Source organism: Staurois parvus, unplaced genomic scaffold (assembly GCF_062004578.1).
Source record: "Staurois parvus isolate SC_StPar_1 unplaced genomic scaffold, SC_StPar_1.0 ptg000522l, whole genome shotgun sequence".
NCBI classification, from domain to species: Eukaryota; Metazoa; Chordata; class Amphibia; order Anura; family Ranidae; genus Staurois; species Staurois parvus.
The window spans coordinates 998,598-1,023,495 of NW_028318318.1; the positions used below are offsets into that span (position 1 = coordinate 998,598).

At 42.9% G+C, this 24,898-nt stretch overlaps 1 protein-coding gene and 1 pseudogene across 1 annotated transcript in view; both read right to left on the reverse strand.

Moving 5' to 3' along the window:
* LOC149451756 (growth/differentiation factor 8-like) overlaps positions 1 to 1,318 on the reverse strand; it is a 72,638-nt gene extending 71,320 nt beyond the window's left edge. The window contains exon 1 of the mRNA XM_089690208.1: positions 833 to 1,318. Coding sequence (XP_089546334.1) covers positions 833 to 1,196 — 364 coding nt within the window. The 5' untranslated portion in view covers positions 1,197 to 1,318. The remainder of the gene's footprint in view (positions 1 to 832) is intronic.
* Positions 1,319 to 14,973: 13,655 nt separating this feature from the next.
* LOC149451757 (uncharacterized) lies at positions 14,974 to 24,465 on the reverse strand (annotated as a pseudogene).
* Positions 24,466 to 24,898: the final 433 nt, after the last annotated feature.

Below are 24,898 nucleotides of genomic sequence, written 5' to 3' on the forward strand. Positions count from 1 at the left end.
TGCATCGAATTATGTTTTATGAATACAAAAACAGAATAAATCCCTCTGGAAGTGTTTGGGTTTATTTTAGTATTAAAGCATATAGAACGCAATAATGTAGAAGTTCCAGGAGTGCTGGATATTTTTTATGTTTTAGAAAAAGCTTCTTAGATTAATATTTACTTTCATACAGCCTTACAAACTTCATTAGCGATGTTCACTCTATACAGTGTAGGATATCAAATATCCACAAGCTGTTACCATTATACATTCTGCTGTTACATATACTTACCTATACATCTTATAGGACAACTAACATGCATTCTTCCACTATTAAAAGGTTAGTTATGGCATAGTTTTTATGTTTAGGTCCCAAAAATACCTAAAAAGTATACGATTCTTTAGGCTTTTTCCATAATTGTAAAAATGTTATAGCTCCATGGTTTATTGGAATGACTAACAATATACTTTGGCTCATGTAAAAATGTAACTATGTGGAGTGCTGGCAGTAAAGTAATGTGTTAATGTAACCATAGCAAGGTATTGTTGAGCTCTGCTGTGGAATGAAATGGTAGTTATTAATTTTTTTTCTCATTTGAATGTTTTATACAAACCTATACATGTCAGAGCATACATTTGTACAGCTAATATATATGATCTCTGACTTAGAAACTCCAATACAGTGGCTAAGTCAGTAGTATCAGATATGCGGTAGTTTGGGCTTCCAAGTGCTTGAATTCACATGCAATTTGAACTAACCCTTGAGAACTCTGGTTTTAAATACAAAGTGGTAACATGCAAGTAATTACCAGAAAAATGTATAGCTAATCCAGTCCAAACATGACATACTTACTTTCTGTTGGCATTATAATAAATGTTTCAGGGGTGGCATGGTAATCATCATCTTCCAAGGATCCTTCAATGCTTGCATCACTTTGAACATCATACTGGTCAATTATGTCTTGCAGAGGTGGAGCTTTTGGCAACATTTGTCTTATAACTTCCTTGGTGATGTTAGGTGCCTGTTCCAAGCGAAGCTTGCTAAGTATCTGGAATTTTATAGCTTCTAGTCTTGTAGACTTGCTGTTCTGCCTCAAGGAGCAAGAAGTGCACAGAGTGTCCTTATTAGCTGCTTGATCGTTGTCATTCAGTTCCACTAATGGAAGAACTACTAAAATGCACAGGTAAATATAGCAACAAGCACGTACCTTTATCATGTTCTCATTTAGTCAACTGTAATGTTTACCCTTACTTTGTGGTCTATGTTATAGGATATTGAAATGTCAAAGGACTCCTACTTACTGTTACTAGAGAGGAACCTGTCACACTAATAAATCATCTGCAGCTCATCTGTACTTTTATACTGTAACTTAAGTTACGCTTGCATCATCAGAACCAATGATTGGCTGCCTCGTAAACAATGAATTCAGCTGGCAGAGTCTTTGGAGCTGTGTTACTGTGGTGGCACTTTGTTGGATGCCAAAAACCAGTTTATTTTTTCAATGACACTAATTAAATGTATTTTTCTAATTTTACCATATGTTTAGGAAATACTTAAATATGTAGGCATAAAGCTAGGTTCTATTAATCTTAAAATGTTCTTTTAATTTAATAAAAAGTACTTGTATGATACTAGCAATGATTTGGGGTACAGTAATATTTTTCTTAGGATATATGCATACACAATTTACCATCCGATCAGCCCTTTGTGAACAAAACATATAGTTAGCAATACTTACATGCAAGTAGGAAGTGCTGTAGTTTTAAAACTTTGTCCTTTTTTTAAGGAAGAGTGGCAAAGAAGCAGCAGATTTTAGCACCCATGTGGACATGTCATTATACTTTGGATAGTATCCCTTAGCCTTAAAATAGATTTAATAGGTTGTGTTTCTTTACTGACATGTATAACTAATATAGCCAGTTTTACTGTTGGGGCTTTCACAGTTCAAGCTTCTGCCCTTGGTGTAGGCTGTCACTGAAGTTTACTTACTTTATTGACATTCATTTTCTTTATTTCCATTTTCTATTTTTTTTTTTTTTTTTTAATTTTCATAAATTAGGTGCTGAAATGTAATTTTCACATATACTCTACTAGCTTATAGGCAGTCAAAGAGTGATTGATAATTTCACTGATTATTGTATAATAAGTTACTTTATAACTATGTATGTATTTTAATATAAACAGTAATGATGGGCTGAATGTTTGAGTCGAACGTAAGTTAGACTCGAACATGGGCCGTTTGTGTGTTTGGTGAACACATGAATGCTACAGGCGTTCGGCGGGCTGTTCACCCCACAATGCACTGTACCCTGACACAGGTTAAGTGCAATGCTTTGGCCAATCACAGGACATGATGACATCACAAAGGGCAGGATCACCCTGGATCACCTTATTTAAGAACTGTCTTCGCAGCGCAGCTGTCAGACGGCGGGAACCAGCATCGAGGGCAGAGCAGATCTTTTTTTGGGGGGTCGGCGCTGGTGGCAGGCATCATGATTGACGTTGGATCTATTTCGGGGGACATTTTCTCATTTTTAATAAAGGACTTGTCAAAAACTGTCTCCTGTCGTTTTTTACACTACACTTTTTTTTGTGAATGGGTAGTGGTACCATGTACTGCATACTCATTCACATGTGGGGGGGTCAGGATCTTGGGGTCCCCTTGTTAAAGGGGGCTTCCAGATTCCAATAAGACCCCCCCGCAGACCCCCACAACCACCAGCCAGGGTTGTCCCCACCAACATGAGACAAGCACACCCCCATGTTGAGGGCATTGGCCTGGTATGGTTCAAGGGGGGACACTTGCTCGTCCCCCCCTTTCCTGATCTGCCGGGCTGTATGCTCAGACAAGGGTCTAGTATGGATTTTGGGGGGCCCCTACGCCATTTTTAAAAACATTTTGGCGTGGGGAGGTTCCTCTCAGAATCCATACCAGACCCGAAGGGCTTGGTATGGATGGGAAGAGGGACCCCATGCCATTTTTAAAAAATAGTTTTTAATTGTGAGGAAATGCCGACAATGCTTTTGACATTCAGCTGTCAGCAGGGAATCCTGCTGACAGCTGAAACGTGAATGAATGTTTCACTACTAAAATACTGCATGACTTAATAATATAACTCATGCAGTATTTTATTAACTGAGCAGTATCTTACCACATTCTCAAATGTGGTAAGATACTGCTCAGTAAATTGCCCCTGTTCGAAGTTCATGGTCAAACGTTCATTAGGTTCGAATGTTCGACCGGGAACTGAACAGGGGGGGTGTTCAGCCCATCACTAATAAACAGCTTATTCAGTATTTTCTGATGAAATGCATATCAACTGCCTTGAAAAGAAACCATTTACATAAAGAAATACATTGCCTGCCACTGCAAATCGCATCATCTGAATTTAAGAGTTTTCTATCCTCTGTGCTAATCTGGGCTTTAGTACTTTCTGAGTTACATAGTTAGTCTGGCTGAAAAAAGACAAAAGTTCAACCATAGAAAAAAAAAAGTTATAATCCTATACCCACAGTTGATCCAAAGGAAGGCAAAAAAAACCCCCAGCAAAGCATGATCCAATTTGCTCCTGCTGGGAAAAAAAATTCTTCCTGATCCCCCGAGAAGCAATCGAATATTCTCTGGATCAACTTTACCTATAAATGAGTCACTGACAAAAATTAGTATACAAATCAGGAGTTGTGACTTCACTCTAATTTCACTTGCTGCATACTTGTCATGGGTCAGTGATCCAAAAACTTTGGGGGCAGAGGCAGCCATGTAATTGGTAGTTTCAAATGGCATCAGCAGCAGCATTTATATTTCTTTCAGTACAAGTGTCCTTAAATTTGTCGTGGCATTGTTACCAGCACCTCTGGCATGCTGAGCATTGCAATTTTAATTTGTCAATGAATCGTAAACAGTTCCTTGGTCTCATGATATGGGACTTCTGGATGATAGCAGCAGAATGTGTGCATGGATTGTATAGATGTGAATAGTATTGTTGTTGATGGATTGTTTACCCTTAAAATTCCCACTGATATAAATTATGTTGACAGTGACCCTTATTTACTAAATGCATAGAGCATGTTCCCTCGGTTTATATCCAGTACTGAGTTTTGATAAGCTCCCAGCACAAAGACAGCAGTGTCACTGAGAACCCCGGGTCCCGTTCTAACAATCGGGACCCTGGACTACCGCTCCGGGTCACATGATCACTGTGATAGCCTCTGATTGGCTACATACATTGTATCGCTCTAACTCTTGGCATAGAGAGAAAAAAAAATGTTTGTTAAAAAAAAAAAAAAAAAAGAAGTTAAATAAATAAATATTAAATAATAAAATAAAAAAATTAAGAAAAATACCTAGATCAAGGTTTGATCTAGTTTAGTTGCAGGGTTAGTGTTTGGGTCAAGGTCAGGGTCAAAGGTCAGGATTTAAAAAAAAATTGGTATCAGTGTCAGTTAGTGTCAATGTCAGTGTGTTTTAGGTAAAAAAAAAAGACAAAAACAAAATGCGCACTATTGTTTCTGGGCTGTACTACGGGTACAAACAAGAAATAACATACACATATATAGTTTCTCTGCGATCGTCAAGAGCTGGAGAATTTATTTTGTGTTGTTCTTTGGTGGTAGGTTATGGTAGTAACAAGAAACACACAGCTAAATAAAAAGAAGATTTTTTTTTACTATTTTGGGCCAGTTTTCCTTTGACAATAAAAAAAAATCAGGAGCTATCCATTACCATTTACCACCAAATGAAAGCCCAATTTCTCCTGAAAAAAATCAAGGTATAATCCACCTGGATGTACAAAGCAGTTGTGATGATATGTGCGGTTTTACTAACACATGTCAATGTTGCAGAATTGTGCTTAGGCATTTAGATTTGTTTTACCCTTAGGAGTGAAGGGGTTAAAAAATAGTTCCTGCATTACTTTTTCACTACTTCAGTGCAATTTAAATTTCATAGACTAGAAGGTAAATGGCACTGAAATCGCACATGTGTCTATATCAGTGCTACTTTGAAGTCATGCTTTAAATGGGACCAAATCACACCACTTTAAAATCACATTCAGTGTGCACCAGTGAAAGAGAGAGGGGAGAGAGAAGGTGAAAAAGAGGAGGGGTGTGATAGAGAAAGAGAGAGGAGGAGTGAGAGAGAGAGGAAATGATGAGAAAGGAAGGGTGTGTTTTAAATTGCAGAATGAGATAATGTTAATTAGGGAATGTACAGTGTGGTGTGTATGACAGTGGGTAGTATGTACAGGGAGAGGAGTGCGAAGTGTATGGCTCTGGGTAGTATGGGTAGGATGGTGTTAGTAGGTGGTGTCAGTAGTTTTATTAGTATTATTTATTTATTTATTTTTTACAATTTTATGATTTATTTTTACAAATTAATGTTTTATTATTTTTATCATTTTTTTTCAAAATGCTTTTGGGTGGCCAGTGGATGGTGTCAGTAGAGCAATGATGTGGGTGTCAGAATTTAAAAATTTTTATTTATTTTTTACAATTTATTTCTGTATTATTTTTTTCACAATGATTTTGTGGGGGCAGTGGACAGTGTCAGTAGGGAGTGAACAGGGAGCACTAGTATATGTTGGGCTGTCATTAGATTGGGATGAATAAACAGAACCTGTACCCCCTTATATCGGAAGGAAGGGAATGGATGGAGGGAAGGAAGGAAGAAAGAAAAGGGAGGGAGGGAGGGAATGGATGGAGGAAGGAAGGAAATAGATGCAGGAAGGATTGAAGGAAGGGGAAGGAAGGAAGGAAGGAAGGAAGGAAGGAAGGAAGGAAGAAAAGGGAGGGAGTGAGGGAGGGAATGGATGAAGGAAGGAAGGAAGGAATGGATGGAGGAAGGGATGAAGGAAGGGGAGGGAAGGAATGAAGGAAGGAAGGAGGGGAGGGAAGAAGGAAAAAAAAAGGGAATGGATAGAGAAAGGAAGGGAGGGAGGGAATGGATGGAGGAAGGAAATGGATGGAGGAAAAAATGAAGGAAAAGGAGGGAAGGCGGGATAGGAGGGAGGAAGGAAGGAAATGAAAGGAGGGGAGGGAGGCAGGAAGGAAAGAAGGAAATGAAAGGAGGGGAAGGAGGAAAGAATGAAGGAAGGGAGGGGACAAAGGAAGGAAGGAAGGAATGTAGGGAGGGAGAAAGGAAAGAAGGGTTGGAGGAAGGGGGAAATAAGGAAGGAATGATTGAAGGATGAGGAGGGAAAGAAAAAATGAAGGGAGGGATAGAGGAAAGAATGAAGGTAAGGAAGAAAAGGAAGGGAGGGAATGTAGGAAGGAAGGAAAAAATAAAATGGATGGAGGGAGGAATGAAGGAAGGGGAGGGAAGGAAGGAGGGGAGGGGAGGGAGGAAGAAAGGAACAAAAAGGAGGAATGAAATGAAGGAAGGAAGGAAAGAAGGGGAGGGAGGGAGGTAGAGCAAAAGGAAGGAAGGGAGAGAGGGAGGGAAGGAAGGAAAAAATAATGGGAGGGGATGGAGGAAGGAAGAAAAGGGACGGAGGGAGGGAATGGATGCAGGAAGGAAGGAAATGGATGGAGGAAGGAATGAAGGAAAGGGAAGGAGGGAAGGGAGGAAGGAAGGAAGAAAAGGGAGGGAACGGATTAAGGAAGGAAGGAAATAAGGGAGGGAAGGAAGCAAAGGGAGGGAAGGAATGGATGGAGGAAGGAAGGAATGAAGGAGTTGTGGGAAGTAGGAAGGAAGAAATGAAGGAAGGGAAGAAGGAAGAAATGAAGGAAATGACAGGAGGGATTGGAAGAAAGAATGAAAGGGGGGGGCGGAAAGAATGAAGGAAGGGGGTGGAGGAAGGAAGAGAAGGGAGGGAGGGAATGGATGGAGGAAGGAATGGATGGGAGAGAGGAAGGGAGAGAGAGAAGGGAGAGAGAGAGAAAAAGAGAGGGAGAGAGAGGGAGGGGGGAGAGAGAGAGAGGGAGGGAGAGAAAGAGGGGGGAAGGAGGGAGGGAAGAGAGGAGGGGGAGGGAGGGGGAGAGAGGAGGGAAATGGATGCAGGAAGGAAGAAAGAGAGAGGGGGGAGGAGAGAGAGAAGAAATGAAGGAAATTAAAGGAGGGATGGGAGGAAAGAATGAAAGGAGGGGAGGGGTGAAAGAATGAAGAGAAGGGAGGAAGGGAATGGATGGAGGAAGGAAGGAAGAAAGAAAGGAATGGATGGGAGAGAAGGGAGAGAGAGAGGGGGGGGTGAGGGAGGGAGGGAGAGAGAGAGGGGGAAGGAGGGGGAGAGAGGAGGGGGAGGGAGAGAGAGAGAGGGGGTGGATGGAGGGAAGAAGGAAGGAATGGATGGGGGAGAGAGAGGGAGGGAGAGAGGGAGGGAATGGATGGGAGGAAGGAAGGAAGGAATGGATGGGAGAGGGAGGGACGGAGAGAGATAGGGGAGAGAGAGGGGGAGGGAGGGAGAGAGGTAGGGAGGGAGAAAGAGGGAGGGGAGAGAGAGGGGGGGGTAGGGGGGGAGGGAAATAGAGAGAGGGAGAGGGGGGGAGGGAGGCAGAGAGAAAGAGAGGGGGGAGGGAAAGAGAGAGGGAGGAAGAGGGGGGAGGGAGAGAGAGAAAGAGATGGAAGGAGAGGGGAGGGGGGAGAGGGGGGGAGGGAGGGAGGGAAGGAGGGAGGGGTGGAGAGAGAGGGGGGGAGGGAGAGAGAGAGGTGGAGAGGGAGGGAGGGGAGGGAGAGAGGGGGGAGGGGGAGAGCGAGCGAGAGAGAGGGGTAGAGGGAGGGGGGAAATAGAGAGCGAGAGGGGGGAGAGGGAAGGAAGGGAAATAGAGAGAGAGAGTGGGAGGGAGGGAGAGAGGGGGGAGGGAGGCAGATGGAGAGGGGGGAGGGGAGGGAGAGAGAGGGGGGAGAGGGAGAGGAGGGGGAGAGAGAAAGAGATGGGGGAGAGAGAGGGGGAGGGAGGGAGAGAGGGGGGAGGGAGGCAGAGGGAGAGGGGGGAGGGGAGGGAGAGAGAGGGGGGGAGGGGGAGAGAGAAAGAGATGGGGGAGAGGGAGGGGAGGGAGAGAGGGGGGGAGGGAGGGAGGGAGGGAGGGGAGAGAGAGGGGGGAGAGAGAGGTGGAGAGGGAGAAAGAGGGAGGGAGAAAGAGAGAGAGAGAGAGTGAGAGGGGGGAGAGGGAGGGAGGGGAGGGAAATAGAGAGGGGAGGGGAGGGAGGGGGAGAGAGAGAGGGGGAAGAGGGAGGGGAGGGGAGAGAGATGGGGGGAGAGGAAGGGGAGGGAGAGAGAGGGGGGAGAGAGAGGGGGGAGAGAGAGAAAGTGTACATTCAGAAACATCACAGAGCTGCCGGCTGATCCGGACAGGGGAGACAGAGCAGGTCCTCTCTCCTCTGCTCTACCGTGGAAGATGGGGGGAGGGGCTGGCACTTTCAGAGAAGACGAAGCATCAGAGACCTGCGAGGGGGGGATGAGGAGCACAGAGGGGAGGCCCAGGAGGGAATGTCCGATGCACAGTCAGGGATGATCGGTGCAGTGGAGGGACAGTGACAGCACCGATCTCCCTGCAAGGATTTCAACAAGGCAGCTGGAAGCCTCCCCTCCAGTCACTCACTTCTGGGTCGGGATCTGAGACTGTCTCCTGCTCCGCTCCCCACACTGGACAGTGATCCTCTCATGGGCCCCCTACTGACCCCGGGCCATCGGGAAATGCCCGAATGCCCGAATGGTCAGTCCGCCCCTGGCTACATGTTTTTTAAAATATTTTTTTAATATTAGCTTGACTAATACAGGCTTATTTATTTATATAAATCAATGGTTTGTTAATAGTTATAGTCACTTACTTATAAAGAGTTATCAGGATTTCTTTCTATGCAATCGTTTGTTGCACAGTTTTCCTGAGTCAAGCCATAGCTTTTTGTAATACTAATTTTTCGATTTAAAGGTAATCCGTTAAATCAAATTTATGGCAGCTGCCAATGTTGACTAGTTTTTGAATGTGCATGTTGAAGAGCTGTCATTTGTATTCTTACTTGACTGTTTAGTGAGTCACTGACCCTGAACAACATGTGAATATCAGTTATCCCAACACCTGATATGTGCTTATTAGAGATCACTGACTCAACAAGCAGTGAAGGAAGGAAGGGGATGACACCTTCAGATTAGGAACCTTGAGAAACATGTCATAAGCAGTAGTTCTCACATTTCTCTCCTGGGTGAAAGTAAAATCTGTTAATGCTGAGACTCACAACTGGATGGAGATCTTTGCTTGAGAATCTGATCAGAAGGAATAGGAAATCCATACAATAAAAATTAGGTATGATGAGCACTCCTCCCATAGGGGAAGCTATGCCAAAGGAACTGTGATTGCAAATTGGCTAAATAAATCCCAGATGGACATACTATAGCTTCAAAAAAGAAAGAATTTACAAGATGTTTATTCAAGACATTTCAAGGTGTATACTGACTCCCTCTCAGATTTCTTCACAAATAATTATCCTGACATTTCCTTTTAAAAACTGTTTTTTTTTGCATTTTGCAAATTAATGTAGGCACATTCACAACATGCTCATGCTGATATTATGCTACTCCCAAAAGACCTATTTGTGATGATGGCACTCTCAGCCTTACTCTGCATATTTTCCAACATACAGGACTACAATCTACATGCCTGCAGACTATGAGCTATCATTACTGGGGGTCAGTTAATTCCACAGTTAGCCCTTTAAACACACTACCACCATGGAATTTAACAGAAATATGCACCTGTCACAGTAATTGTTATAGCTGTTCTGACTTTTAGGAAATGTCTGGGACACCCACTGCCACACTAGTAAGAGAAAAAACAGAGTTTAATCTATGGTTTAAATATTGTTTAATGCAAAAACAAAAAGAAAAATTATTACACAAAAATGGATTTTAAAACATTGACAACCAATACCATCAGTAAAATAAATGGGAATAAAAATGAAAAGTACTTAAAGTGGTTATAAACCTCAGACATGAAATATAAACAAAGCACATCCCTCTATAGCAGGGGTCTCCAAACTTTCTAAACAAAGGGCCAGTTTACTGTCCTTCAGACTTGAAGGGGGCCGGACTGTGGCCATTGGGAGTAGCAATTGTACTGCCATCAGAGGGAGTAAACAATGCATCTTTGGCATTAGGGGGAGAAATAGTGCCCCGTTGCTGATGTCAGTAACAGTAATTATGCCCTTTTGTTGGTGTCAGTGGCCACTGCTCTATAGTGTGTAGTTGTCTCAAGTAGCCTCCCTAGCGGTTTGATTATGTTAGTATTTCTGTGCTCAAAGTGGTAAATTTTTTTGCATGGAAATATGTATTTTTTTTATTGTAGGCCTGTTATTTTTAGAAATAACTCACTGAAATCTGTCCGAACAAGAATCTAGTAAACATCCCGGGTATGTTAAAATTTGAAACACAAAATCATAAATTATAATTTAATAAATAATCATAAAAAATAATAATATAATAATAATACATTTAATTCAGTAATGTAATCAAACCAAAAACACTGAAATTTGAAATATAGCGCCAGGTTCGCACATCACTGTGCAAAGTCACAAAATGGTTTTCAGTGTCTGATTACAAATTTCCCCAAGAATCATTATCACTCAATTCTGCAAGTGATTCTAATTTACTATCGCTGTTTTCTAGCTGGTCTAAAACCGCTTTTGACCTAAAGGGATGCTTTTTGGATGCCATGGACATTTCGCAGTTTCCAGGCAGAAAGAACGGTAAAAATGCAGGCAGGGCACAGGACAAAGCACTAGGGACAAAATGTATGTGAAATGGTTTGATACAGTAATGTTTTACTATGTAATTTTAGTGTATTTAGTGAATGTCACTTTTTCACATTTTTAAATTTCGAGCCGTTCCGTCCCCATACGTCCTGACGTCGCAGGGAACGGAACCCAGAAGATGGATGCAGGCATCAGCCGGAGGACATTGCGGGGGACACTGCAGGAGGGACATCGCGGGAGCGAAGGACAAGGTAAGTGAAGAAGAGATCTCGGAGCAGCGCTGCAAGGTATTCCTGAGTGTAGCTCGGGGTTACCGCTTGTGGTGCTGAAACTTTACCCCGAGCTACACTCGGGAATACCTCCAGGGAGGTTAAGAGCACTAAATGTAATTTCTGTCTGCTGCTTTGTTCCTCTGCTTTCAGCATGAATCACTTCTGACCAGGGGTGGACTGACAACTCATGGGGCCCCCTGTGCCTACACTCAAGAACACCCACACAACACCCTACCTACATATTGCAGCTCAGCTGCATAGAAGGGGAATTTTCATATTTACTGCAGCAAAGACTGCAGGAATGTTCCAGAATTCTTTCCGTAGAAGCCACTGGGCACTTTCAGGTTTAAAGATGGCTGCCATGTGGGGGAAGTGAAAGAGAGAGGGGAGTAAGAGTGTGAAAAAGAGGAGGAGTGTGAGAGAGAAAAAGAGAGGAAGGGATGAGAGAGGAGGGTGTGTTTTAAATTGCGCTAAAAATTGGGCATTGCTTAAAAGGGGTGTGGTTAAATTGTGTCTGAGATGGCTTATATAGTGCAGAATGAGGTAATGTTAAATAGGGGATGTACAGTGTGGAGTGTATGACAGTGTATGACCCCTGTATGTACAGGGAGAGGAGTGCGAAGTTGATGGTGGTGGGTAGTATGTACAAGGAGAGGAGTGCGGAGTGTATAGCGATGGGTAGTATGTACAGGGAGAGGCGTGCGGAGTGGATGGCGGTGGGTAGTATGTACAGGGAGAGGAGTGCGGAGTGTATAGCGGTGGGTAGTATGTACAGGGAGAGGAGTGCGGAGTGTATGGCGGTGGGTAGTATGTACAGGGAGAGGAGTGCGGAGTGTATGGCGGTGGGTAGTATGTACAGGGAGGAGTGCGGAGTATATGGCGGTGGGTAGTATGTACAGGTAGAGGAGTGCGGAGTGTATGGCGGTGGGTAGTATGTACAGGGAGGAGTGCGGAGTATATGACGGTGGGTAGTATGTACAGGTAGAGGAGTGCGGAGTGTATGGCGATGGGTAGTATGCACAGGGAGAGGAGTGCGGAGTGTATGGCGGTGGGTAGTATGTACAGGGAGAGGAGTGCGGAGTGTATGGCGGTGGGTAGTATGTACAGGGAGAGGAGTGCGGAGTGTATGGCGGTATGTAGTATGTACAGGGAGAGGAGTGCAGAGTGTATGGCGGTGGGTAGTATGTACAGGGAGAGGAGTGCGGAGTGTATGGCGGTATGTAGTATGTACAGGGAGAGGAGTGCAGAGTGTATGACGGTGGGTAGTATGTACAGGGAGAGGAATGCGGAGTGTATGGCGGTGGGTAGTTTGTACAGGGAAAGGCGTGTGGAGTGTATGGCTGAAGGTAGTATATTTAGGATGGTGTCAGTAGTTCTTCATTTATATTAGTATTATTTAATTTTTTTTTTACAACTTTATGATTTTTTTTACAAATTAATGTTTTATTATTTTTATAATTTATTTTCAAAATGCTTTTGGGTGGCCAGTGGATGGTGTCAGTAGAGCAATGGCGTGGGTGTCAGAATTTTTTAATTTTTATTATCTAGTTTTTAAATTATTTTTTACAATTTATTTCCGTATTATTTTAAATTTCACAATGATTTTGTGGGGGCAGTGGACAGTGTCAGTAGGGAGTGAACAGGGAGCACTAGTATATGTTGGGCTGTCATTAGATTGGGATGAATAAACAGAACCTGTACCCCCTTATATCAGAAGGAAGGGAATGGATGGAGGGAAGGAAGGAAGGAAGGAAGGAAGAAAAGGGAGGGGTGGGAGGAAAGAAAGAAAGGAGGGGATGGAAGAAGGAAGGGAAGGAAGAAAAGGGAGGGAGGGAATTAATGGAGGAAGGAAGGAGTGAAGGGAAGAAAGAAAAGGGAGGGAGGGAATAAATAGAGGAAGGAAGGAAGGAAGGAAGGAAGGAAGGAAGGAAGGAAGGAAAGAAAGAAAATGGATGGAGGAAGGAATGAAGAAAAAGGAAGGAAGGGGAGGGAGGGAGGAAGGAAGGAATAAAAAGGGAGAGAGGGAATGAAGAAGGAAGGAAGGAAGAGGAGGGAGGAAGGAAGGGGAGGGAAGGGAAGGAAGGAGGGGTGGGAGGAAGTAAGGGAAGGAAGAAAAGGGAGGGAGGGAATGGATGGAGGAAGGAAGAAAAGAAAATGGATGGACGAAGTAATGAAGGAAGGGGAGGGAAGGAAGGAAGGAAGGAAATAGAGGAAGGAAGGAATGAAGGAAGGAAGGGGATGGAGGAAGGAAGAAAAGAGAGGGAGGGAATGGATGGAGGAAGGAAGGAAATGGGTGGAGGGAAATTATGAAGGAAGGAAGAAAAGGGAGGGAGAGAATGGACAGAGACAGGAAGGAGAGGGAGGGAATGAAAGAAAGAAGGAAGGAAATGAAAGGAGCAGAAGGATGGAGAAAGGGATGAAAGAATAAAGGGGGGGTGGAGGAAGGAAGAAAAGGGAGGGAGGGAATGGATGGAGGAAGGAAGGAAATGGATGGAGGAAAAAATGAAGGAAAGGAAGGGAAGGAAGGAGGGGAGCGAGGAAGGAAGGATATGAAAGGAGGAGAGGGAGGAAAGAAGGAAGGAAGAAAAGAAGGGAGGGAAAGAAGGAAGGAAGAAAAGGGAGGGAAGTAATGGAAGGAGGAAGGAAGGAATGAAGAAAGGAGGAAGGAAGGAAAGGAAGGAGAGAGAGAGAGAGAGGGGGGGGTGGGAGGGAGAGAGGGGGGGGAGAGAGGTAAAGTGAGGGAGAGAGGTAGAGAGGGGGAGGGATAGAGAGAGAGAGAGAGAGAGAGAGGGGGAGAATCACAGAGCTGCCGACTGATCTGGACAGGAGGGGCAGAGCAGAACCTCTCTCCTCTGCTCTGCCATGGAGGATGGGGGAGGGGCTGGACACTGTCAGAGAAGACGAGGCATCAGATACCTGTGAGGAGGGGGGCTGAGGATCACGGGGGGGCAGGAGGGAAATCTGATGCACAGTCAGGGATGATCGGTGCAGGAGAGGGACAGTGACAGCACCAATCTCCCTGCATGGATTTCAATGAGGCAGCTCGAATCCTTTCCCTCCTGCGGCTTTCAGCTGCTTCATTGAAGTCCATGCAGGGAGATTGGTGCTGTCACTGTCCCTCCACTGCACCGATCACCTCCGACTTTGTTCCTGATACATATCATCCATGGGGAGGGGGGGAGGGTGTGTGCAGTGAACACCCCATACCGATGGACGATATTTCACCTCTCACTTTCCCACTGACAACTGGCTCCATCACTAGCACGGACCTGTCACCCGACTCACTCTGCCACCACGTGAAGTGACGGGTGAGCTACTTCTGGGTAGGGATCTGAGACTGCCTCCTCCGCTCCCCACACTGTCACAGGACAGCGATCCTCTCTTGGGCCCCCTACTGACCACGGGCCTTTGGGTAATGCCCGAATGCCAGAATGGTTAGTCCGCCTCTGGTGCGGAGTCTGAGTACCAACCGGTGTTCACCAGAGCTCCTTATGGTGGAGATGGATATTGCTGCGTGTTAGCACCAGGTCGCAGTCCACCAGGAGGTGAGCAAGTGGAGATCCAGTAGCGTATTAATCAGGTAAGGATCAAATGGAAGTGTGGTCAGTAAACAAGCCAAGGTCAGTAATGAGCAGTCGCAGGTTGGGATCAGGAAGAAGCGTAGTCGAGAACAAGCCAAGGGTAAATAACGAGTGGTAGCAAAATATGGATAACAGCAGAGAAGGCAAGGAGCAAGCTACTGGCTGGAGAGCACAATAATCTGGCAAACAGGAAGTGCATGAGAGGAGCAAGGGGTTCAAAGTTCATGACAAACAAGGTCAAGGTAGGATCATCCAAATAATTGTCAAGGGAGCTGTTCAGCATTCCAGGTGGCTCAGCAAGAAGAAACATTGCAACTCACCACAGAAGGCTAAGGTTTGGACCCAGGCTCTGACAGTACTCCCCTTCTCACAGGATGCCCCCTGGACATCTTAGGACCAGAATTGTGGGGAAACCTCTGGTGGAATTCTCTTGTTAATCTTGGAGCATGAACATTTCCCTCAGGCCCCCAAGAATTCTCTTCTTGCCCATATCCTTCCCATTGGACAAGATATTGGATAGATTTTCCCATTGAATAGATCTTTTCCAAACATCCTAGAGTCAAAAATCTTCTCCTCCACATATTCTTCTTTACCCTGTATGGCAACAGGTGGAGGAGGTGGAAGAATTCTTCCAGGGAAAGGATTTTCATGAAATGGCTTGAATAGTGATATGTGAAAAACAGGGTGAATCTTCATACTGTCAGGAAATTTTAAGCGAAAGGTGACTGGGTTGATCTGAGCAGAAATTTGGAAAGATCCCAAAAACTTTTGGCCCAACTTTGCAAATGGAACATGAACCTTCAGATTTTTGTTTGATAGCCAAACCTTGTTGCCCACATGAAAGGTAGAAAGTGATCTGCGATGTTTGTCGGCAGCCTTTTTATAACATTCCTGAGCCTCCCCCAAAGTCTCGATCAGCTTCTCCTAAATCTCCTGCAATGTAGTTAATCTGCTGGCAACAGCAGGAATTGGAGATGCGATAGGGAAATCAGGAATAAAAACTGGATGATACCCCATATTGAGGAAAAAAGGGCTTTGGGAGATGGAGCTATGTTTAGCATTGTTATAGGCAAACTCTGCCGAAGGAAGATAGTCCACCCAGTGATCCTGAAGATAACTGACAAAACACCGAAGCTACTGCTCGAAAGTTTGATTGGTCCACTCGGTCTAACCATTAGACTGAGGATGAAAAGCAGAAGACAGGTTAATTGTTACTCCTAAAGCTGAACAAAAGCTTTTCCAAAATTTTGAGGTAAGCTATACTCCTCTGTCAGATGCCACATCATGAGGAATTCCATGTAGTTTAAAAACATCTAGAACCGTCAACTCTGCAGTTTGTTCAGCAGAAGGCACCCCGTTAACTGGTATAAAATGAGCCATCTTAGTAAGATAGTCAACGACTACCAAGATAGTGGTCATTTCTTTTGAGGGAGGTAATTCGACTACAAAGTCCATAGAAATTGACTCCCAAGGTCTTGATGGAACAGGAAGTGGCTGGAGCAACCCCAAAGGAGAAGCTCGGGGTGGGGTATCTTATGGCGTGCGCACGTCAGACAGGAGGCCACATAGCGTTTGACATCTTTCTTATAACTAGGCCACCAGAAGGAACTTGACAAAAGTTCATCTGTCTTAGAAATCCCAAAATGTCCTGCAAGTTTAGAGTCATGAACTAATTTGAGGGCTTCCACTCAAGCAGATTCAGGTACATAGAGATGATGTGTGTGAGTCCAAAAGCCATTCTTGTATTCAAGCTTAATGTATTAAGAGGATCATGAAGAAGTGGGTCATTCTCATACCCCTCTTGGAGAAGACTCAAGAATGTCTTCGTACTTGTTGCCCCTAGGAAGTTCTTTTGAATTAGTTTTGAACATTCAGAGTTGCCTTCCTGGGGAGGCTCAGACAACATCCTTGATAAGGCATCGGCCTTACCATTCCTCGATCCAGGTCGATACGATATAATAAAATTGAATCTGGAAAACAATAAAGACCAACGTGCTTGCGAATTAATTCCAGATTTTTATGATCAGTAAGAAGAGTTACAGGATGATTAGCCCCTTCCAGCAGATGCCTCCATTCAGAAAAGGCTTCCTTAATTGCCAGTAACTCTTTATTTGCAATGTCGTAATTTTCTTTCAGCTGAGGACATCAAATGAGAGAAGTAGGCACAAGGATGAAGCTGCATTTTTTCATCACTTCGCTGAGACAGGATAGCTCCCACGGCAGAGTCAGAAGCATCCACTTCCACTATAAAGGGTAGTTCAGGATTGGGATGTACCAAAATTGGTGCAGAAGTGAAAAGCGTTTTTAGTTTCCCAAAAGCATGCCTGTGCCTCAGGGGTGCACCCTTAGAAAAGTCTTATACATTTTTTGTAGAAGTTGGCACAACCGACGAAATGTTGAATTTCCTTAACATTTCCAGGGGCTGATCAATCTACCACTGCTTTGATCTTCTCGGGATCCATGCTCACTCCCTCTGGAGAAATGATATAGCCTAAGAACTGGATCTGGGTTTGTTCAAACTCACATTTCTCCAATTTAATGTAAAGTCTATTCTTCCTTAATCTTTCGAAGACAGTGCAAACATGTTTGCGGTGCTCCTCCCAATTACTGGAAAAGATAAGAATATCATCCAGATAAGCAATTACAAATTGGTCCAACAGATCACAAAAAACATCGTTGATGAAATGCTGAAAAGTCACAGGGACGTTGCAAAGTCCAAATGGCATAACCAAGGACTCAAAATGCCCATACCTAGTTCTAAAGGTGGTTTTCCATTCATCTCTTTGACGAATGCAGACAAGGTTATATGCCCCTCGTAAATCAAGTTTTGCAAAGATTTTGGCAGAACAAGTCTTTCCAACATTTCAGAGATCAAGTATAGTGGATAGCGGTTTTTAATAGTGATTTTATTCTTGTCTCTGTAGTCAATACATGGACGCAAGGTGGAGTCTTTCTTTTCATTGAAGAACAGGGCTGCTCCTGCAGGAGATCTTGAGTGTCTAATAAAGCCCTTCCTAAAATTCTCATGCCACTCCCTTTAATTCAGGTTCCGACAGATTGAAAAGGCTGCCAAAAGGTATTTCTGCCCCTGGGAGCAGCTCAATGGGACAATCATATGGGTGATGAGGAGGTAATTGATTGGCATTTTTCTTGTCTTGGATAGCTACCATATTAATTTGTGATTCCTTGGTCAGTGAAGAACTTGGCCGACAAAGTTGCCTACAGTATTATTCACAGTGGGGGGACGTAAAATCTGCTCCCCAGTTGATGGAGGGATTTTGAGTGGAGAACCAAGGAATGCCCAGGATAATAGGAAACTTGGGTGATATAATCAGCTGAAAGCTGATGGTCCCACAATGATCAGCCTCAAACTGCAGTACCAGGGGAACCGTTCTATGGGTAACAGGTCCTGAAGATCAGGGTGAACCATCAAATGTCTTCATATCAATCGGGGTAAATGTATTCCTTGCTTGAATATTATTGCTGTGGGCAAATTCTGTATCCATAAAGTACCCCCAGCCCCAGAGTCCAGCATAGCTGAGCAGGAGATTTCACGGCCCTCAGAGATAAGTTTAACCGCTTGAGCCCCAGCCACTGCATTAGTACGTTTGCAGGGCGGCACGGCTGGGCAAAACCACATTTTAAAACGTAGTTTTGCAAAACAGGTAGGGGGCGTGCGCGAGGCGAGCGCCCGCCCTACCTATCCCGCGGGTGCCAGCAGCGGGTCTCAGCTGCCGTTCACGGCCGGTCATTACCGGCCGTTTCCCCGTGATTAGCGGTAATCGCTGACAGAGAGCAGGGCTGTAAAGACATGTCGCAGAATGCATTTTGGATGAAATTTGGGACAAAATTTGATTTTTTTAATTTTGTTACTGGACATGTTTTATAGCAAAAAGTTCAAAATATTGTTTTTTTTTCTCAAAATTGTCAGCATTTTTTTTTATAGCGCAAAAAATTAAGAAACGCACAGGCAATCAAATACCACCGAAAGAAAGCTCAATTTGTGGGAAAAAAGGATGTAAATTTAATTTGGGTGCAGTGTTGCATGACCGCGCAATTGTCAGTTAAAGTAACGCAGCGCCGTAACACAAACCTCTTCTGTAACCGCTTCCTGACCACCCTACAGCAGAAATACTGCTACAGGGGGCATGGGTACGCAAAATCACACATATATATATATATATATATATATGTGTATATATATTCGCACTCCCGTGGTTTTCACACCCCTCCCAGATAGCGTCAGATTGCCCGTCAGTACACCAGTCATCACATTTAACCCCTTGATTGCCAGGAGCACGCTCATGTACAATAAACCTCCATTGCTAGTATAGTGTCTGAACGGGTCAATATCTTTGATCAGGTCAGCACTATACCAACGTTCACATTAGTATAGCGTCCCCAAAAACGCTGCGTTAGCGGGATCAGCCCCTGCACCTGCCAACACCTGCGTTTAGCCCCTACGCTTACCCCCCCTTCTCCCCCAGCAAGTGCAGTGTCAGTAGGTCACTGTCACTTGATACATTGCACACAAAACAGCAGTGTTCGCAGAATCAGGCCTGATCTCTGTTAGCACTTGCCGGTAAATTTTGATGACTCTCATATGCAGCAGAGTGCCAGTACTAGTGCCGCTCTACCTTTTGGTGAACTGGCGAGTACCAGCGGTCTAGTACATCCTGGTCTTTCACATACCTCCTTGATTTTTGGAGCTGTTTTCCACGGAATATCTGTATGCGTTGATTGTGGATCAAAGAAGTTTATATGCACAACAATTTATTGCCGCCAACCCACATTCAAACCTTGCCAGACCATTCGCATGGAAACTCATTACGGTTTTCAAATTTACATTTTTTTGGGGCCTAACCCTCAACATGGGCATTACTAAAAGAAATCAGTTGCGGTTGTATTGGTCCGCAGACCCGATTCATCATATGCCGTGTTCTCTGCTGCCATGGCCAGGCATAGATATGAGAGTATAATGTGTTTTCTGCATTTCAACGACAATACACTCTGTCATCCTCGGGGTAACCCTGAATTTGACCGGCTCCACAAAATTCAGCCCCTCGCAAATCACCTTAACCTAAAATTTGCAGATGTCTATACTCCCCAGCAAAACATCTGCGTTGAGTAGTCCATCAATAATTTTTCTGGCCGCCTTGCATTCAAACAATTTCTCCCCTGAAAGCGTGCCAGATATGGGGTCAAGATGTAGAAGACCTGTGAGAGGACAACAGACTATACTTATATGTTTCGGATTTACGAGGGAAAAGATAGTCACGTGGAGCCTGCCCAGATGCCCAGACTACATGGGGAGCAGTGGCAAGATAGTTTCGGACTTGGTGACATCATTTCTCCATGTGGGGTACCACTTATACGTGGACAATTTTTATTCAAGCGTGCCACTATTTAGACATTTATTCAATCTTGGAACTGGCACTTGTGGCAAAGTGTGACCTAATGTGTGCCCACCATTAGAAGTGGGTGGATGCAGGGCGGTACATTCTAATGGTGGGCATACCACACACTTTTTCTGGCAGAGATTTCTTCTCATTTTTTCATTCATTCCACAGGCTGCATACAAAAAAAAAAAGAACATAGCATATATAACCAACAAGGACCAGTGATGTACCGGTACAACACTGGATTTGAATGGTTATACCAGGGTGATGCCTACAGCTGCAGGCATCATCCTGGTATCGTTTTTTTCAGCCGGCGATCAGCTTTCATGTAAGTGCAATCCTAGTGGCTAATTAGCTGCAAAATTGCTTTTACAAGCAGTGGGAGATGATGTCCCCCCTCCCCCGCTGCCTTCCACGGCCTTCTCGGGCAGTCCCGTGCCATCAGGGGAACCTGAGAATGCAGCCGGTGTTTCTGCCAGCTGACCATAGAGCTGATTGGAGACCAGAATGGTGCCAATCATCTCTATAGTCTAAGAATTCGGAAGCTACAAGCATTTCATCACTTCAGTTTCGCAGGATATTAACAGCGCCATTTGTAAATTGGGAAAGCATCTGATCACACCAATTTTGGTTTGATTAGATAATGTAAGGGTAGAGGAGATATCCAGAGTCTGATAGAACCCATATTTCTCAAAAAAGAATATGACAATGCCCATTGAAGTTATAGGGGTTATTTGCATTCCATGTTATAGCATTAAAAGTGATAAAAAAAAAAAGGTACAATGTAAAAATAATAAAAAAAAATCAAAATAACTATAAAAAAAAAAAAAAAAATTGGCCCTTACATGAGCACACACGTGTGCACAAGCCTTGACCCTGTGCCATTATGTAAACAGCGGTTGAACCATGCAGGTGAGGTATTGCCGTGAACGTCAGATCAAGGGCAGTAATTCTAACACTAGACCTCCTCTGTAAATCTAAAATGGTAGCTTTTAAAGGCTTTTAAAGCGCTGCCTATGGATATTAAAAATGTTTGCAGGTTGTCGCCATTGCACAGGGCATGCGCAGTTTTAAAGCATGTCATGTTTGGTATCTATTTACTCAGCATACCATTAGCTTTTATATTTTACCAAACAATTGGCCAATATATTGTGTTTTTGTGCATTAAAAGTAAAAAAAGTGTATTTTTTTTTTTAAAATTGCTTTTGAAAAATCGATGCACGCTGCATCGCTATGTGCCATAAAAAATTGTAGTACCCACCATTTTATTCACTAGGGTGTCTGCTTTAAAAAAATATATAATGTTTGGGGGTTTAAATTAATTTCCTAGCAAAAAATACTGATTTTTTTTCATGTGAACAAAAAGGCTTGGTCTTCAGGTGGTTAGAAGAGTGAATGATGTGTGGCATAAACTTCTAATGCTGGGCATAAAACGCCCCACCCCCTAAAACGACCGCTTTTTGGAAAGTAGTCACCCCAAACTATTTGCTGAGAGGAATGTTGAATCAATAGAAGAATTTATTTTTTTTACCACGTTTTTGGAAAATGACAAAAAAAATTTTTTTTTTACACAAAATTGTCACTTGAATGATTTATTGCTCATACATGCCATGGGTATATGTAGAATTACTCCCCAAAGTACATTCTGCTACTTCTCCGGAGTATGGGGGTACCACATGTGAGAGACGTTTTGGCAGTCTGGCCAAGTACAGGACCCCAAAATTCAATAAGCACCTTCAGTCTTTTAAAGGGCTTTATTTCCTCATTACACTTCCAGACTACCTATTACAGTTTTGGAGGCCCTGAAATGCCAGGACAGCACCTAACCCCCCCAAATTACCCCTTTTTGGGAAGTAGACGCCCCAAGGAATTTGATAAAAAGCACGGTAAGTATTTTGTAGATCTCCTTTGTTGCCACAAGTTTTTGGAAAATGAAGAAAAAAACCAAAAACATATTTTTTCCATTTATTTTATATTTCAAAACCTTGTGAGAAAAAATTAGATCTGCAAAATACTCACCATGCCTCTTTTTAAATTCCTTGGGGTGTCTACTTACAGAAAGGGGTCATTTGGGGGGTTTGGGGCTATCCTGGCATGTCAGGGCCTTCGAAACTGTGATAGGTAGTGAGGAAGTGTAATGAGGAGGTTACGCACCTTCAGGCTTTCAAAGTGGTCATTGGATTTCAGGCTCCTGTATGTGGCTAGGCTCCCAAAAATTCTCACACATGTGGTATCCCCATACTCAGTAGAAGTAGCAGAATGTATTTTGGGGTGTAATTCCACATATACCCATGGCTTGTGCGAGAAATAAATCATTTAAATGACAACTTTGTGTAAAAAAAAAAGTTTTTGTCATTTTCCAGAAACTTGTGGAAAAATAATAAATCTTCCATGGACTCAATATGCCTCTCAGCAGATAGCTTAGTGTGTCTAATTTCCGAAAAGGGGTCATTTGAGGGTGTTTGTACTATCCTGGTATTTTAGCACCTCAAGAAATGTGATGGGCAGTCAGAAAGTAAAAGCTATGTAAATTCCATTATCTATACCATAGTTTTTAGATGCTATAACTTTCACAAAAAGCAATCAATATACACTTATTGGGATTTTTTTAACCAAAAACATGTAGCAGAATACATTTTGGCCTAAATGTATGATGAAATTTTAGTTTTTTTAGATATTTTTTATGACCAAAATGAGAAAATATTGTTTTTTTCAAAAAATTAATTTTATTCTTCAAAACTTTTTTCTGGTTATAGCGCCAAAAATAAAAAGTGCACAGGTGATAAATACCACCAAAACAATGCTCTATTTGTGTTAAAAAAAAGGACATTGCATGACCACGCAATTGTTCGTTAAACTAGCGCAGCGCTGTATAGCAAAAAAATGGCGTAAATTGCAGTATCTATACCATAGTTTGTAGACGCTATAACTTTCACACAAAGCAATCAATATACACTTATTGAGATTTTTTTTTTACCAAAAACATGTAGCAGAATACATTTTGGCCTAAATTTATAACTAACTTTGAGTTTACTATATATTTTTTATAGCTGAAAGTAAAAAATATTGTTTTTCTTCAAAATATTTGGTCTTTTTTTGTTTATAGCGTGAAAAATAAAAAGCGCACAGGTGATCAAATACCACCGAAAGAAAGCTCTATTTGTGTGAAAAAAAGGACATAAATTTCGTTTAGGTGCAGCATTGCATGACCGCACAATTATCAGTTGAATTAGTGCAGCGCCGAGTAACAAAAAGAGGCGTGGTCATTAAGGGGGGTAAATCCTCAGGAGCTCAAGTGGTTAATGGAGATGACAAAATGAGAGAGTAGAGAGTTCTCTTTATTTTCTTCAGGAATCAGTGGGGAGACAGACTGGCTAATAGAGTTTATTTGTTCAGGCACAATCACATCAGCCATAGCAATTGTTGTTCTAACTTTGTTAGGACAATTAACTGCATAATGACCCCACAATATAGACTTAAGTTCTCTGAACGTCTTCTCTCTGTCTCCTGAATGGAAACAATTAAACCTGCATAGACTCAGGAGTGTTAGAACCCAGAGAGACTTTTGAATCCTGCTGAACAAATGGACTAGCAGAGAGATGCATGCCACCATTATTTCCAAACATTTCCAGCCTCTCCTTCCTCCTTTCTGTTAGTCTTTAATCACATTGGATACATATTTGGATGAAGGCCTCAAGATCATTAGGAGTATCTACTCTGGCAAGCTCATCCTTTACCTGTTGTAGTGACTTTTGGGGGACTATTCATTAAAAATATGATTTTATTCCAAAATTAAGAAACCCAGCTGTCTGTTAGGGGTTAACATTCCAGAGTGGATTTCAAGGGATATTTCAAGAGGTTATCACACACACAATGAGTGGAAGAGACTTATTCCAGACACAATATGCTATTTGAATTTCTACAGGTGGTCAAACACCATTATTTAGACTTTGATGGCAGGTGAACATATACAAGGTCTGGACATGACAATAGAGGAACCAAAATGATTGTCTGAGAGCTCACAGGAAACCTTGGAGAGTGTGATGAACAAACAAACTTCTTGGACTGTCACAATATACTATTATCCACTAAGGTTAAAAGTATAACTGGCTGTTTACCCTAACTCACACACAATCGACAGGTAAACAGAGGGTCTTTCCTACTCATGGGAACTTCTTTTCTAAAACAAAAAGGTTAAACTTAGGACATATAAAGCTAAGAACTTGATATATCTACCCACAGAGACATTATCAAAAAGCATATTATCAACGCTGTTATCAAGGGAAAATATATTCAGCAGAGTTGGGGATTGCATACCACTAAATTAAGTATGAAATGGTGAGGAGTAAGATATTTTGTGAATTGGTATCAGTTGTATATTTCCATCAGAAATCAAATGTTTCAAACAGTTTAAATATCAAGGAACTGAATGAACATATATCTTTCTATGGTTCTTATCCAAGAATTAGTAGTGAAATTAACTATACTTGGATAAGACATATATCTATTTAATACCTAAAGTTACCTTGGTTCCAATCAAAGCATGAGTCATCATGAATACTCAGATTGTTTTGTGATCCCTGACTGCCCCCCAGTGGACAGGTGAGAGATATCCTATGTACACACACTTCTCGACCGGCCAATCAACAAGCCTGTTGGGAGGGTCTTTTAAAAACAAAAGGATTAGATAGCATAAAAAAGCCATGCATCTCACATAAGCATCATGCTGAAAAAAAAAGAAAAGCTAAAGAAAAACCAATCGACAAAAGGAAGGAGAATCTGAAGAAACCGAAACCTATCCCATCTGAAGAACTTAAAGATCTTCTAATACTACTTCTCAAACTTCTAAAACTTCTGCTAAAACTGCTAAACTTCTAAACTTCTAAACCTCTGAACCTCTATGCTCCTACACTTTTCCTAAACATTACAACCAACTGCACTATCTCTCACTTGCTCCCTGCGGCCATTTTGCTGAAGGAGTTCCA